The 17,619-nt window shown below is 43.5% G+C and overlaps 1 protein-coding gene across 1 annotated transcript in view; it reads left to right on the forward strand.

The window, feature by feature from the left end:
* Positions 1-5,425, forward strand: part of GAD2 (glutamate decarboxylase 2) — a 36,402-nt gene extending 30,977 nt beyond the window's left edge. Inside the window, exons 13-16 of the mRNA XM_035129291.2 lie at positions 405-554; positions 2,335-2,442; positions 4,263-4,352; positions 5,137-5,425. Coding sequence (XP_034985182.1) covers positions 405-554; positions 2,335-2,442; positions 4,263-4,352; positions 5,137-5,310 — 522 coding nt within the window. The 3' untranslated portion in view covers positions 5,311-5,425. The remainder of the gene's footprint in view (positions 1-404; positions 555-2,334; positions 2,443-4,262; positions 4,353-5,136) is intronic.
* The last annotated feature ends 12,194 nt before the right edge of the window (positions 5,426-17,619 follow it).

Consider the following 17,619-nt stretch of genomic DNA (forward strand, 5'->3'; position numbering starts at 1 on the left):
TCAGTCTCGCTGATGTGGTCCAAAGGAAAGCAAAACAATGTGTTTGGCACCAGCTTGGCTGCAGGAGTCATCCAACCCTCTTAGGGACTCCACTCCGGATTTGTGTAGGATTCGCTCCTTAGCCTTTTCTTCTCCCAAAGGTGTCCCATAGGGATGGACGAAAATAATGCTCTTGACTTCATAATATAAATATACAACTGATGGCCCCTTCTGCCAGCACTGGAGCCTGTATCCTTTCCTGAGGAAACCTTACAAAGCCAAAGTTATGAGGCCTTCACAAACACACATCACCTGTTCCTTGCAGCACAGCCAGGGATGGGGAATTGTTTGGTAGCGCTTTCTTGAATCAGTAAAACTTCCACGTTGTTCCGCTTGCCCTTCAGAGTGTGTCTGCTTCTTTAAAGGGCCTGATGCAAAGCTGTAACCAAATGCACGCTTCCTACCTCTTTCAACAAGATAAGCACTACGACCTGTCATATGACACTGGAGACAAAGCCTTGCAATGTGGGCGCCATGTTGATGTCTTCAAGCTATGGCTGATGTGGAGGGCAAAGGTGAGTGTTTACAATGGAAGAGGGAGCGAGGGAGTCAGAAAAAGAGAGGGGAAAGTAGGTGTCTTATTTCCCTCAGAGAGGTACAATTCCCAGAGTTCCCTGGAAAGAGTGACTCGTCATCATAATACTATCATCATCATTTATTAGTAGTAGTAATATTATTAAACTTGTTGGCTTCTTTTCTCTCTCTCTCTAAGTGAATTACAGTCTATTGCTAAAGCATTATAGTAATTGTAGCTCTGCAAGGGTAATAGAGGCCTCCTAACAACTCTCAACAACCTTAGCAACTACAGTTCCCAGGATTCTTTGGGGGAAGCCATGACTGTTTAAAATAGCCTGATGCTGCTTTAAATGCATGGTATGAATGGGGCCTTTGTCATATAAAGTGACTGGTTGGGATTTTGTACTGAGGTATATATGGAGGAGTGGGTAATTGTGAGCATTACTGGTTGAATAGCATAATGTTATCTTAATAGGGCTTTTTTTTATTTCATTATAAATGCATTGTATTGCATTTGAGTTCTGTTTTGTATGCCGCTTTGCGATTCTTTCGAATGCAGAGCAATTAAGAATTTTGCTAAATAAGTAAATGTTGGTTGCTAGGCAACTGCGGCTGAGCATTCCTACAAGAGCTGTCTCTGGGAAAGCCACTGCCCTCCCTAACACGAGCTTTCTGTGCATGAAATAAATAAAAAGCGCAAACCTGGGAGTGAACAAATGAATCATAATTGCCAATTCACCTTTCAGCCATAAGGAACTGAGTGCCTCTTTCAAGCTTCGATCCTGTGACATCGTGGAGCAGTTGCTGCACCTCGACTCCAGCCAATTTGGCAGCCTAACAATTCTGTTTTAGCATAATCAGGCTAAGAGCTTTCAAGAACGACAAGCGGATTTTGTTGTATGAATTCTTAAAACTAGACATGGCAAAACTGTGACTAGAACACCTGCTTCCATTTTATGCAGCAATTAGGAGCGGGAGTAATATTGATGTGGGGAAACCAATTATAAATCTGTTGTTTTCTAGGGGCATATTTGTAAAGACTCTCCGAGGACCAGTTTATTTTGCAGTTTGGAAATATTGCCAAATATAATGCTTCCTGCTGAGTGGTTTCAGATTCCTCCCCCAAGGTTTCCTTTAAGATGAACAAATTCATTTACTACAATGGCCTGCAGGAAACACACATTTCATGCAGCTATGGATGTTTTTGCCAGCCATTGTTGGCATCATCTTACAGCTAACCTTAACCAGGTTGCCACTGCTTTAAGTTAGGTGTGCATCATTTTTGATCCAACAAGGAAATGCACACCATGTCCCAGTTATAGAGGCCTTACAGCTGCTCCATAAAGCTCCTGGTTTCTCTGTATGTGGATGCAAAAAGAGGAAATGAAGGGAATTATCCAGGACCTAGCAGCACCACAACACATAGGTGGGGGGTCCCATTTGTGATCTTCAATTGGGTAGCCTATTTCTGATTCCCATACAATTTAGTGACCTCCAGCATCCGCTGCTAATAGATTGCTGTATATTAGAGAAGCAGCACCCTTCAGGTCATATGCTGGTCTGTTCCATAAGGATTCGAACAAGGCAAGTGTTAGTTTCTTCTTAAAACAATGCCTGCTGCAAGGCTTTTTCTTTTTTTAGTGCACCCTCCAAAATCAGGGAAAAATATTTTGTTCTCTTCTGATTGTAAATTGCTCCAGCGGTTCTTGTAGCCAAGCGATATATACATTTAACAAACCTAACCCTCTGTTCCTCTCTCTTTCTTCCTTTGTTCCAAAGGGCACTGTAGGATTTGAAGCACACATTGACAAATGCTTGGACCTTGCAGAATACCTGTACAACAAAATAAAGAACAGAGAAGGCTTTGAGCTGGTGATTGAGGGAAAGGTGTGTGTATGTTTATTTTAACATAGCTTTGAAAAGCAAATCCCTCCACACTTACCTAAGAGTAAGCATCACCAAACACAGAAAGGCATACTTCCAAGTAAAAGTGCGTTGGGACTGCACTGTTCGAGAACATCTATTACAACACCGTTTTATAGATTGGGGATTTTATTAATTGAAAAGTCTGCCCTGTACTTGCTAATCATAGAGATCAGACTGTTACCAAGGGACTGTTTGTCAAGTAATCTTCCCGCCCAGTGTGCTAGAAGGAATCGAGGTAAGCACTAGCAGAATGATTACCATGCTGATTTATGAATCAGTTGCAAGATCAGCGTAAGGAGCCCGGACAGCACCTGAATTGGCCAGAACATCTATCAGCCTTCCTGCCTAGCAGGAAGACAAGAGTGCAGGCTTCCCACAGGCATCTGGTTCGTATTATGTTCTTAGGTTGTAAATCTAACCCAGTGAATACATATGTGTATTCCCTATTACATAAAAAGGTAAAGGACCCCTGGACGGTTAAGTCCAGTCAAAGGTGACTATGGGGTTGCGGTGCTCATCTCGCTTTCAGGCCGAGGGAGCCGGCATTTGTCCACAGACAGATTTCCGGGTCATGTGGCCAGCATGACTAAACCGCTTCTGGCGCAACGGAACACCGTGACGGAAACCAGAGCGCACAGAAACGCTGTTTACCTTCCTGCCACGGCGGTCCCTATTTATCTACTTGCACTGGTGTGCTTTCGAAGTGCTAGGTTGGCAGGAGCTGGGACAGAGCAACGGGAGCCCTCCCTGTTGCACGGATTCGAATCGCTGACCACCTGAGTACGAGCACCACAAGTAATACAGTCAAACCTCAGAACTTGGACAGCTCCGTTGCTGAATGTTTCAGTTCCCGGATGCCGAAAACCCAGAAGTGGGTATTCTGGTTTTCGAACGTTTCTCGGAACTTGAACGTCCAATGTGGCTTCCGCTATGCAAAAACCTAGCTGTCAGCCAATCAGAAGCCGCGCCTTGGAACTCGAATGTTTCGGAAGTCAAACAGTCTTCTGGAATGGATTACGTTTGAGTTCCAAGGTTTGACTGTAGATCTAATTGATGTCAAACTATGGACACCTAGGGAATTAAAGGAATCCATAGGAAAAAATCAAGCCTGTTCTTGAAACCTTAATATATCTCAGTCTCCTCTAACTGGCAGTGGCCCTCCAGGACTCCAAGCATAGATCTTTCCTGCCCTTGCTGCCAGATCTTTTTAAATGAAGACTCCAGGGACTGAAGCTCAGACATTGTGTGTTCAAAGCGTATGCTCTCATCACCTTCTCCGGTATCTATCATTCCTGCCATATTCCTTGGAACACATTAGGTTGGATCCAACATAACTTGAGTTGCACTTAGGTCCCATTGAAATCTACAAGTTTCATAACCAGGAACATTTCAAAATTAAAAAGTCATGGCTATGTGAATACCCATTCATTTCAATGGGAAACAAGTTTAACTAGCAAATTCTAAATCCAACCTGTTGCTACTGCTGAGTGCTGAAGGTAAGTAAACAGCACAACCCCGTGTGTGTGTTTACTGAGAAGCACTTCTCACTGGGTTTAATGGGGCTTAGGAATTTGTACTGGAGACTGCAGCCTAAGTTTATCAGTGGAGGAGCTGAGGTTCAAAAAGGTTGAGAAACAGCACCCTACTCAAGCTTGGGGTTGTTGCTTTTTTGCTTTTGATCTAGTGTCATAGGAAGAGCTATGTGCGGGAAAGGGGAATGCATGAACCTTGTGGCAATTGAGCTGCTCGTACAATCTAAGATGTTATTTTCTTTCCATTAGCCTCAGCACACAAACGTTTGCTTCTGGTATGTGCCTCCCAGTTTACGAAACATGGAGGATAATGAAGAAAGAATGAACCGTCTTTCAAAGGTAAAAAAGAAGAAGACAATGTGCCCATTTCTATTACAGAATGCACTTTCCCCCTTTTCAAATGAGACCAGACTAGTCCACACCTGCACATACACACCTGTATATGCATTTGCATATGAGCAGCAGTTTCGGTCTTTCCCATTCATACTTTTCAGCATTCCCTTCTGTGTTTGTCCCTGCTTTCTAATTTGTTGACTCAGTATCTCTGTATCAGGGAAACTCAATTTACAGGCCAAAAATGTTAAAACTGTTGTTGTTTGGGTGTAATATCACGTGGACTGCACAAATTAAATGGGAACTCAAACAGCTGCAAACACGCAGTAAACTCCAATGTGGACAATCCCTAAACTGCATTGGAGGCCAGATGTCCAGCATGAACTCATATCCCTTGCAACTGAAGAGGGTCCCTGACGCAGTTATTGTACAAGGCTGCACAGCTTATGGGAGCTTGGGTTGGTTGCTGAGCCAAGTAGGACAAATGCTATACTGGTGTAAACCCAAGAAGTGGTAGCCAATGAAGGGAGAGACATAGAATGTGGCCATATATCAGAACACAGGTCAGCCAATAATGTTGAGCGGGAGGGGAGATCAACGGAATGTTGTGACATCAGAACACAGGTCAGCCAATGATGTAGCATGGGAAGGGAGAGCAACAGAATGTTGTGATACAGGTGAGTTCTGGATTCTATAGGGAGTGGAATGCATGTCTAGCTTGCCCCTAAGAATATGCAATGAAAAGTGGCAGTAGAATATTAATTTTGTTTTTCATACTGTGTCTGTGAAGGTGGCTCCAGTTATTAAAGCCCGAATGATGGAGTGTGGGACCACAATGGTCAGCTATCAGCCCCTGGGAGACAAGGTCAACTTTTTCCGCATGGTTATCTCCAACCCAGCAGCAGCTCACCAAGACATTGATTTTCTGATTGAGGAAATAGAGCGCCTTGGGCAAGATTTATAATTGTGTGGTCTTCCAGACCCTTCTGAAATGTCTCTCTAGGTAGACAATTAAGTTGTCACAAACTGTGGTGAATGTATTTGTAGTTTGTTCCAAAGTGAATCTATTTCTATATTGTGCCGTCAAAGTAGAGTACAATTTAACACTTAAGAACATTGCTCCTCTTTAAAAGTATTTCCCCCCCTCCCCGTTGAGTTTGCGAATATTTCCCAATTAGATAATATAAAAAGGCTGCATTCAAACAAATCCAGAATAATGAAATGCTCATGATTCCACCCTCCAAATTTTAGTGCAGTTAGTAAAAGCGATAGTTTACGTTAAAAGTAGCCAAATTTGCCCCCAGACAGTCACAAAACACAGTGAGGGGCATTGTAAAGCATAAAACAAAAAATGCTTTCAAATAAAGAAATGTTGCCTTTTTTTCTTGGTATATTAGAACAGAATTTCTAATTTACATACATTTCAGATGTATTTAACTACATATAATTTTACAAAAGAAATATATATATATATATTATATATATTAAAAAGATCCTATTTTGTAAAATATAGATTTTTATTTTCTATGGGTTATGGAGACTGCAGGGGCAAAAAATAGTAGTAGTAGCTATTAAGATCCTTTATTTTCCTTCAGAGAAATTGCATTGAATGCTTATTTTGAGACAGAAGCCCACATAAATTATCCAATAGAAATGTCTCTGTTCTGCTTGTCACTTTACATCTCCAGAGTTTAGTACTACAAAAACCTCAAGAGATTACTGCAGCTCTTCAACAACAAAACAAGATCAATGACAGTGAAATTATAAAATCTTTATGATGTTTCTCCAGTGGCCTATCTAAGCAGACGCACAATCATCATAGAAAGTGCTACCCATGACTACCCATGGCGTTGTATTTGGAGTCTTCTCAATAATAATTAAAAAGGCCAAAGTTCAGATCAGTTGCTTGTGCCATTAGCATTTTAATGAGCTGCAGGTAAAGGAAGCCTAAAACCTCTTAACATAAGTAGACCAAACCATAAGGGTTACCAGTAAGGGAGCCAAATTGCTGGGTTGACAGCTATGGGGTGGGGTAGATCATGCAATCATATGGCCAACCAGAATTCCTTTGTGCAATCCAACCTCTATACAAAGATTCAATGCGAGGTGACATAGCTGCAGAAGCCCCTATAATTTTTGTCCTACCATTAGGCAGAGTGAGGGAGCCAAGTTTCCAGTGCCATGAAAGGGCAGCAATTTGGTTTGTTATTTTATTTATTATGGTTGCATTTTTCCCCACTAGGGAGGCAAGAGAGAATTTTGGTTTTTTTTCTGCCTCAGGTACCAAAATAACTTTACCAGTCATGGGTCCTATGCACCTTGACACTAACATGGGGTTGGAGAGGCATCTGCTGCTTTGCCTCGGGTGACGAAAGATATTGGACTGGGCTGTTGGTCGTCCTGCAAGCCACTCCCTGCACTTACGCAGAGATGGAGGATTGCAAGATATGAATGAAATACCTTAGAATACACATAAAGCACTTTAGCTTTACCTCTTTGCAGTTTCAGGCACTGTTCCTTCCTTCCCTAGGAAAACTCTCTTCTGATTATGAGGACCATTTTTATGGCATATTGAAGGCCCACCAAGATTTTACACTTGCAAGTTAGGCCATATTGCATGCAGGAAGGGTGGGGGTGGGAGAAATTCCATCTACCTGAATTTCACGTCTTGGAGTTGTCTCTACTTATAACATTGGCCAAGTTTTGGGTTTTAGCTTTAACCAGGATCAACATGGCCACGTGGGTTTGTAAAGCAATATTGTTTTACGCTCTCTCAAAATACTTGAAGTAAACTAGTGTGATGTCGTCAGAATTGATCGAAAACACTTAAATTTTTTGGTACTGGCTCATTGTAGCATTGCAAAATATAAGCGCAAGGAGATGAAGCTGTGTCTGTAATTTGTGTTGCCTTTAAAATTATATTGATAGCAAGGTTTTATTTTTATTTTTTTGTCACCTCGGACTGAGGCTGTGCACTTTAGACTTAAAACTGTACAGTGTTGCCAATCAAACATGTATCGCTGTATAAGCTTGTACAATATATTAACTGAGCCGTCCTTAATTGTGTGGTAGCGGTATTGAACCTTGATATTGTAAGAACTGCATCCGTTCTAGTTTCTCTATTGCTCACCTGCTTCAGATCACAATCTCTTCCACCCTAAGCTGATTCCTGTGAAACGATGTTTAACTCTAGACATTAACGCTTAAGAGTTGGAAAGTGAACAGCTCCGCCAATGAGATCCCTACTCAGATAACAGCAGAGACTATAGAGGCTTCCTTCCATTCACTTTATTGGAGGAGGGCAGCCGCAGGATTGGGAAGGGCAGCCAGAGGATCACCATGAATCAGGGCATTTGAGGACCACCCAGCAACCTCTGCCGCTGTGTAATCTCCATTTAGGTGGTGGTACTGCGACTTCCACGGAATGAAATGGACAGTTGGTTGCATGGCAGTCAAACTTGGGATAATAGCTAGTTTGCAACACACCAGCCAAATGTTCCTGTTGTCCCAGGGGCAGGGAAGGTATAGGGAGCAATGGCAAAGAGGATTTATAGGTCTGGTTTACATCTTGCATGTGATTTTTTTAAAAAAATATTTGTTTGCTTTGCTTAATAAAGCTAATTACGGTCCGTGTAGATATTACTTGTGTGTGCCGATCTGAGATCTTCAACTGGTGTTTTCATGTGGATAATCACCAGCAGGATTTTCTTTTCCATGTTAACTCTGTTTGTTGCATCTGGAGGGGGGCGGGGGGGAAGAACTACATGGCAACCTGTTCTTCTTGTATTTGATTAAAGTATTTTATCTGTGATGTCACTCAGAACCCAAATAAAAAGTGTAAAAATGTGGCTGACATGTCTCTGCGGGGTTTCCACACAGCCCTCCCTCCCTTTTCATTACTGACCTGGGAGATCGTAAGAAGCAGGAACATCTTTTGTGCCGTCTTTCACCAAAGGTCATGAGGACTAGGGAGCTTTATTCCAGCTGTCACCTGAAGCATGTTGTTGCTTCAGCACATTTTCTATTAAATGTGATAAGCACAGAAATAATGGGACACTGTCACAGGCTCTTGATTCCCCTCTTATCTATATATACATAAAGTGGTTTACCTGTTTCATTATCTTATAAGGGGTGTGGGATCACAAATAAAAGAAAATGCATTTTTTTGTAAAGGAGAGGAAAAGCTGTATCTCATTTGGCAACATATGTTTCTTTTAACAAAGAATCTCTCTCTCTCTCTCTCCTTCCTTCCTTCCTTCCTTCCTTCCTTCCTTCCTTCCTTCCTTCCTTCCTTCCTTCCTTCCTTCCTTCCTTCCTTCCTTCCTTCCTCTTATTGCCTTTCTTCCTTCCTCTATAGAACTGCAGGGTAGCTTACATATACAGTAGTTCTAGCCAGTCTCCCATTTGGTCCACAACAATCTCCAGCAAGGTTCCATATGCCTTCAGCTCATACATTGCAATGGACCCATAGAAAACCTTTCTCCCCCCCCCCCATTTTAATGCTTGTCTGCAAAGTTGCCACTGTGTCAGGGACTGGCTGGAGGAGGAAGAGTGGTGGGAGGTACCAGCCAGGGGAATACCTAAGGGAAACACCAGAGGAGGAAGGCTCAGAGCCTGGGGATTGGTGGTGGGACACTGAGGAGAGGTCAGAGGAAGAAGATTGGGAGGAGGCACCTGATGCTGAAGGGGCAACAGGGTTCAGTGAGCAGGGAGAACTGATGACAGGGAGCAGTTCAGACTCTGAGGCTGAAGCAGAGGAGGGGAATCAAGAAGCTGCTGAAGAATCCAGGGAGTCCCCCTCTCCTGCTGCAACGAGCTCCACTCCCTCCCCCCCCCCCCCGGTTTCCAAGAACGCGCAGGATAGTGAGGAGAGTGGAACAGAGGCCAGAGAGGCTTGAGACTGCTTGGGAGATATCCTGGAGAGGAGGAGCCTTAGAATGGGTGGAAGGCAGGGACCTTCAGTCCTGGAAACTGCTCTATACTAGGGGCAAGACCGACTGGGACGTGTTGCTGAGTTGTATGCTGTTTCCTTGAACTTTGCTGATAACTGACTCTGCTTCTACATGCTGACCTGCATCTGACTCCAGCCCTGACACACTGCCAGCATCCCTGTTCAGTGTTCACCATGAGGGCTAGGAACGTAGGAAGCTGCCTTATACTAAGGCCATTGGCCCATCTATCTCAGTACTGTCTCCACTGCTTGGCAGTGACTCTCCAGGGTTTCAGGCAGGGGTCTCTCTCAGTCTTATCTGGAGATGCTGGGGATTGAACCTGGGACCTTCTGCATGCATAGCATATGTCCTACCACTTAGCCTTGTGGTCAGGTTTATGTGGTCGGGTGCAGGAAATCTGTGGTTCTAAAACCATATGGAAATGTGAGCTGCATGAATGCCTCTCCCATCTCCTAGTTGTAAATATCCAAATATTAAAAATGGTTGGTAAAGCAGCTGGGGCAGCTAGCTTTCAAATATCTGAGTCGGGTTGTTGTGTTTTTGTTTAAAGCAGATGCAAAGGCTTGGATTCTGCGCCCAAATTAAGCCAATTCCAATGCTATTATCCAGAGTGTGTGCACAGCCTTAATTAGCACCCTTCAGGATAAATGGGTAGGAATCGTTACAGCTGGTTTGAAATGGCTAGGAAGAAAGAGGGAGGGGGATCGAGAAGTATATAAATGGAAACATTAGCTGAGCACTGACTCACAGCATTCAATCTTCAAAGCTCACCATCTGTTTGCTCTCCCTTCTCCCAAATTCTCCAGCTGCCAAGTACAATAAAGAGGAAGGAAAACAAAGCAATGTTGACCACCAAGAGCAAGCAGAGGGGTACTGCAGCATATGGGACAACCTGTGGGATCTCCTTTTATCTCAATCTGCATCATCAGATCATCTTTTTAAAAATGGGTAACCAGGTATCATCAGTTCAGCCTTGCCCCGATCTAGATAGGTGTGCATGCAGTATGCCTCTTAACCAGTGCTCTTTTTTCTTCTTCAGCTGGAGCGTGCCAGAGTGCAGTTCCGGCACCTCTCAGGTGGGCACCATTGCAGGCAGGCCCTCCCCCCTGCCCACTTTTTGCCTTTACGTACTTCTGAGAAGCCCAAAATGAACATTTCAAGTCAAAACTCCACCTAGCTCCTAGCTGTTCCTAGCCGCGACTGGTCAAGCTATGGGCAGGGTCAACTCACATTTCCTTTTCTTCCATCCATCTCCCATGAAGCAGGCTTCAAGCTTTCCAGCCAGGCCTCAACCATTGCATGCGTGTGTGTTTGCACAAGGGCCCTTCCGAGCTGCCCTAGCTGTCCGCTTGAATCTAAGAGAACGAGGGAGGCAGGGGTGCATTTATTTGACCTGCACCAGAACCAGGGGCTAGCCCCAAACCAGCTAGGGAGACAGCTTGCCATACTTTTTAGCACCTCCATGGGCAGATATAGGGAGGAATGGGGAATGGTAACACAGTCTATGAAAATGGTGCCATGCGGCCAGTCCTAGACCCCCTAAGCAAGTCTGACGCCCTCAGGGGCGCTGGAGGACATTGTTCCATTCCCAATGCTGAATAAATATTCAACAAGTTTGGTTGGCGTCTGTATGTGGAACTGGGGAGGTGTGTATCCTCCCCTTCAGGAAGAGAAATGTCTTGGACCAGGCCTGTGCATTGACCAGACTTTTCAATTCAGCAACCTTATAGCATCAGGTGTCTTCAGACCATGGCTTGGGGCTGAGGGTGTCTCTTTCAGAGAAAGCATAAACAACCTCCTAAATGAAGAATGTACCCTAAAGGCCTCCCAAACACCTTTACTAGTAAAAATATCTAGGCCACAGAGTTCCTGGGTATCCTCCCCTGGCCAGAGTTCCTGATCCATCTTCAAGGGTCACTAGGGTTACCAGACTCAATAGAGGACAGGACTCCTGTGCCTTTAATTGCCCTGCTCTCTTGTGAGTCTGGAAACCTTAAAGAGAAATCAGAAGACCCTTTGCTTGAAAATTAAACAAAGGGTCTGCTGGTTTCTCTTTAAGCTTTCCAGACTCAAAAAAGAGCAGGGCAATTAAAGGCACAGAAGTCCTGTCCTCTATTGAGTCTGGCAACCCCCTAAGGGTCACACCTGTTGCTAATGGGGTTCCCAGCAGCCAAAGACAGAAGGTTTGCAGGACAATGGCAATGTTTCGTAGCTTTCTTTGGGCTATTCAATAAAATATTTAGCCTTCACCCCATTTGTGTGTTTATTGTGCTCCTAATCCAAGAAGAACCATCCCACCTTTGGGCAATGGGAGGACACGGGCAGGAGAAAGACTAACAGAGAGCAACATGTCGTTGGTATTTTCTACAATAATTCTGAACTGGAAATGCAGTCTCTCTCTGTGTGTGTGTGTGTGTTCTCTGAGAGTCTAGACTTAAACAGCCTCACAAATTATTCCCTGACGGGTAGATGATAAATCATAGCACTTACAAAAAATGGCAAGTGACTCCACGTCTCATTCTGTCCTTGTACAGAACCTCAGGCAGAGATGAATTATGAAGCCGCTGACAATATAGGTACCTTCCATGCTGCGGCTGCTATTCCTCCTGCTTCCTTCTCTCCAGCTTCCCTGCCGGAGACTCACACCACTTCAGAATAAAATGGAGTGCAAGTTGATGCAAACCCTTTATTTTGCACATTGTTTGTGCTTCAGATGATCCGTGCTTTCTTTTGAGGCTTGTTTGACCATACTGAGTTCACCATAATACAAGGCAGGTAATTTGTGATCAGTATTTCTTCACTCTGAACTGGCAGAAATGCAAATATTAATATGTCACGGCTAAAGGCTTCATCCTTTAGTAGTGGTTGTTTGTCACCCTTTTCCCAGCAAGGCTCCTGTAACTTTACTAGTTGAATTTTTGCCTGGCGTGCAGCTGTTAAAGTTTCACAGCATATCCACATGCATTACAGGAAAAGTATCACCTACCGCATTTCTGCCTGCCGTGCAAGCAAAGATACAGAAGGAAATAACAGTTGACTGTTTATTGCCTTACCCATCCTTGCACTTTCCAAGCTGGAACTAATGTTTATATCTCTCCCTACTATTGTCAGGTACATTGTATCCAATTACCACAGACAAAGGGATTGCCATTATTTAAAACTTGCAGCCCCATACAGTAAAAATCTTCCAGAAGTTGTTCTCTCACTAGGTAAAGGTACCCCTGACAGTTAAGTCCAGGGCCAGATGACTCTGGGGTTGCGGTGCTCATCTCGCTCTATAGGCTGAGGGAGCCGGCATTTGTCCACAGACAGCTTCCAGGTCATGTGGCCAGCATGACTAAGCTGCTTCTGGCAAACCAGAGCAATGCACGGAAACGCAGTTTACCTTCCCAATGGAGCGGTACCTATTTATCTACCATACTTGCACTTGATGTGCTTTTGAACTGCTAGGTTGGCAGGAGCTGAGACCGAGCAACGAGAGCTCACCCCGTAGTGGGGATTCGAACCGCCGACCTTCCGATCAGCAAGCCCTAGGCTCTGTGGTTTAGACCACAGCGCCACCCACATCCCTGTTCTCTCACTAGGTGCCTGCAAATTTGAACATCTTTCCAGGAAATTTGTTCTCTGGTCTCATGCATATGCTTTTGACGATCTGCTGTCTTATATTCTGAGTGTCATAAAGATGACAAGATGATCAATGGTAAAAAAAATACCCAGCAAAGTGAGCGGGGTGTCATGTTAAGCAAACAGGTCAAACTTGCCCTCCCTTTGGAATAGTTTAGGTTTACTGAGTTGCTACCAAAAACAAAAGTCTTGAAGTGGTTGCAAAAAGAATAAAATACGTTAATAAAATCACAGGCCCTTTAATTGTTTATAGCAACAGTCCCTCCTTATGTAAAGCTAGAGAGACTGTCAGAGATCAAGGTGTCCCCCCCCCTTAAGAATAATCCCATATGGTCTAAATTAAAACATATAACAATGTATGTGCCAGATGCCAAAAAGGCCCAGTTAGAAGCCATTTACACCTCATCAGAGCTATTAACACTTCAGAGAGACGTTAAACAGGGGAGGGGGAGAGCTGGGAAATAATCCTTCCTGGGATTTCTGGTATTAACCAGTGTTTTACAAGTACTGTACAGTGGTACCTTGGTTCTCAAACACCTTGGTTCCCAAACGCCAAAAACCCAGAAGTAAGTGTTCTGGTTTTTGAATGTTTTTCAGAAGCTGAACTTCCAATGAGGCTGTCGGCTATTGTTTCCAGGGTGCCTGGACCAATAAGAAGCTGTGCCTTGGTTTTTGAACATTTCAGAAGTCAAACGGACTTTCAGAACTGATTAAGTTTGGCGCTTTTGTTTTTGTTATTAATTTTGCGTTTTTGTTTTTGAGGCTTTTTCAGTTAATTTGTTTTGATGACTGTGTGTAACCCAGTTCAGCTACTGATTGTGTGACTGCGGAAATGGATAGAAGCCCCCCATCCAAACAATGATCAGTGCAGGTAAGAAAAAATAATCATTTTCATTTTCATTGCCTACAATACTGTCTTATTTATTTTATAGTACAGTACATTGATTATTGCTTTCATTTTATGGATTGATGGTCTTGTTAGATAATAAAATTCGTGTTAAATTGCTCTTTTAGGGGTTGTTTTTAAACGTCTGGAACAGATTAATCCGGTTTGCATTACTTTCTATGGGAAAGCACGCCTTGGTTTTGGAACGCTTTGGTTTTGGAATGGACTTCTGGAATGGATTAAGTTTAAGAACCAAGGTAGCATTCAGTAGCACCTTAGAGACCAACTAAGTTTGCCATTGGTATAAGCTTTCGTGTGCATGCACTGGAAGGAATTTTTTTATTTTGTTTCGACCACGGCAGCCCAACACGGCTACCTACCTGTAACAAGGTACCATTGTATATCATGAAAATAAAGGAACAAGGTAGGCCTATACATCACACAGGACAAGTTACTCCCCCACGCAGCTCAAGAGCCCAAATGAGTCCAGTATTCTGGGACTGCATTAGATTTGGCTTCCTAGGTCACCATCTTTTTGTTTGTCTGCTTCAAAGATATATATCTTCTATGCATTTGACAACAGCCTGGCACACAAAAAAATGTAGGTGAACCTTTTGGCTGATCTATGCTGAACTTTTGAAGTACATTTGAAGTGCATTCTTGCCCTCAAATAATTCTGAGCACTGTATCATAGAATTACAGAACTAGAAGGGACCCCAAGAGTCATCTAGTCCAACCCCCTGCAGCGCAGAAATCTTTTGCCCAACGTGGGATTTCAAAGTCTCATGCTGTACTGACTGAGCTATTGGTTGCAGGGAAACTGTAACTCTGTGAAAGCAGTGGCTGAAATGTGGGAAATGGGTGCAGGCCAAATTTGGAAGGTCAGAAGTTCATCATGCCAAAAAGAGAGAGCATGGGCCCCAGGAATGAATGAGGTGGGGGAAATGGCATCCTCCCAGCAAGGACCCTGTTACCCCAAAGGGTTGGTGGTGGGGTGGTCTTCTCAAGGTACCTTACAGCTGCCCAGGCACAGAACCATTTGACCAGTGATTTCAAGCATGTTTTCAGGTGTGTACAACAGGCCATCTAGATTCTAGACATTAAATCTAGTGTGGTGGTAGTGGTTAAATTCTTCTTCTTCTTCTTCTTCTTCTTCTTCTTCTTCTTCTTCTTCTTCTTCTTCTTCTTCTTCGCTGATCACTCGTATCCAAGTAAGATTGTCTTCCATAAACACAGTTTTAATAATGGGTCCGTAAGTGACTGTGGAGGCCAATTCTGGATCCACACGTCCTTCCACAATGGGCACATTGGTTTCTGGGCGGGAGTTGATCATGGTGTGGATTTGCCAAGCATGCCTTCCTCTTAGCACGTTTCTCCCTTACATCCTGAGCGTCTTCAAAGTCCACGACACCTTTGGTAAAGGCTGTTCTCCAACTGGAGCGCTCGCAGGCCAGTGTTTAAATTAGAACCGAAGAGACATTAAAATCTCATCAGTTCTTCATCCTGAAAATTACTTTTAATTTCACCGAAGTGGGCACACGCCTGAAATTAGGGGCACATGTACCCATTCTTAAATGCCTGAGAAAAATTCTTAAATGCCTGTGTTTCCTTATTTTTCAAGGTGCATTTCTTTCCCTCTTTGTCAATGTCACTTTAAGAGACAAAGAAAATATTCTGCAGATCTCAGCAAGCCCCAGGGCTATGCTTTGCCATTCATTGTGCAACTTGACCTCTAAAGCGGAGTTGACTGTCTTCTTAAGGGCCATTGTTAACATCCATCGCTGAGATACATAGTCCACACACCGTTGCCTGTTCTACTGTGGGAAGCTTCATGCAGCAGCAATGCTAATAAAGTTGCCGTGCCAATAAGTTTAATGAGAATGAACTAATAGGCTTTTAATGCTGTCACTCCCAGTCATAAGAGGTAAGTGGGCTGGTTGCCCTCTATACTGCATAAGTGCCTAGCTGTCAGTGGCAATCCCAAGTTTAGTACTGCAGCACTAAACTTGACACCACTTTATTGTAATTGCTCACAATCTAAAGATTTCTAAAGATTGGTTGCTACCGCTTGTCAATAGAGAGGGGAAGAAAAACATATGCCTACAGGGCATGCACAAAACTGAAAAGGAAAGTGAAGCTGTAAAAAATTTCCAAAAATTTGCAAGCAAGAATTGACAGTCACCTCTGATTGATTGATTGATTGCATTTACCGGTATATATCTCAACTTCCCTCCAAGAATCTCAGTGTGGCACACATAGTTCTCCTCTTTCCCATTTTATAACACCAGCACCACCAGCACCACCACCACCAACAACAACTTTATTATTTATACCCCACCCATCTGGCTGGGTTTCCCCAGCCACTTTGGGCGGCTTCCAGCAAAATAATAAAATGTCAAACATTTTAAACTCCCAACAACCCTGTGAGGTAGGTTAGACTGAGAGTGACTGGGACCCAAGGTCACCCAGTGAGCTTCATGACTGAGTGGGAGTTTGAATCCTAGTCCAATACTCTTATCTATTACCCTGCCCCCTCAAGGAATTATGGAGAAAAGTGAATCCCATATCATTTATTTTCCAATTTATAATATACGTTCACATCATAACACTCCACTTTATGTCCCTGGCTCTTTAGAGCCTGTCAACTTTCTTCCCTCCTGCCTTTTTGGGCTTTCAAAAGTAACCTTTATGTCATTGCATTTTGTGCATTTTCCAATTCTAATTACACACATTACGAAATAACTCAAAATGTAAATAAATATAGAAAGGTGGAGAATTTATCATTACAAGCCTTTAGACAACCCTGCTAGTGATGTTAATTACTTACAATAATCTTTCAGATATGGTCTAATTTACTCCAGTCCTTTGGAAATGCTTGATCTTGCTGGTTTCAGATTTTTCCTGTCAGCTTCACCAGTTCTGCAAAGCCCATCCTCTTCATCTGCCACTCTTCTTTCGCTGGCGCTTCTTGTTGTTTCCATTTTTGGGCTAAAAGAATTCTTGCCGCAGTTGTTGCATACATAAACAGTCTTTTATCTTCCCCTGGTATCTCTTCACCCACTATACCCAATAAAAAGGCTTCTGGTAAAAGTGAATTCCTTTTACTTGGTCCCGCCCCCCCAAATCCCCTGAAAGTATTTGGCAGACTTAATCCACTACGGAGGGATTCCTCAGTGTGTACATTTCATCCACTTTAGCCAGAAGGAAACGCTATAAGCATTTTGAGAGTATCCGTTATCATGAATTGGGAGCAGTAATCAAAGCAGAGAGCGCACAGAGGAACTCAGAAACAGATAAGAAGAAGAAGAGTTTGGATTTGATATCCCGCTTTATCACTACCCGAAGGAGTCTCAAAGCGGCTAACAATCTCCTTTCCCCTCCTCCCCCACAACAGACACCCTGTGAGGTGGGTGGGGCTGAGAGACTTCAAAGAAGTGTGACTAGCCCAAGGTCACCCAGCAGCAGCATGTGGAGAAGCGGAGACACGAACCCGGTTCCCCAGATTACGAGTCTACCGCTCTTAACCACTACACCACGCTGGCTCTCAGGATTTCCAAAAGGCACAGATACAGATAAAAGGCAAGTCTTGGTGCCTGTGTACACCAAGACAAGTCCCGTACACTTGAAAAGTCATGCTTAGTCATTCTGCTGCCAGTCAAAGGATTTCACTGTCAAGAGGCACAGGAATTCTCAGTCCTAATAAACAGGATGACCTTGGTTAAAGACACAGCTAAACCTTTTTCAGGCATGGGACAAAAGATCCCAGAAGGAGCCAATGATAAGTAACATGATATTTGAGGAACTGACCCCA

Source organism: Zootoca vivipara, chromosome 12 (assembly GCF_963506605.1).
Source record: "Zootoca vivipara chromosome 12, rZooViv1.1, whole genome shotgun sequence".
NCBI classification, from domain to species: domain Eukaryota; kingdom Metazoa; phylum Chordata; class Lepidosauria; order Squamata; family Lacertidae; genus Zootoca; species Zootoca vivipara.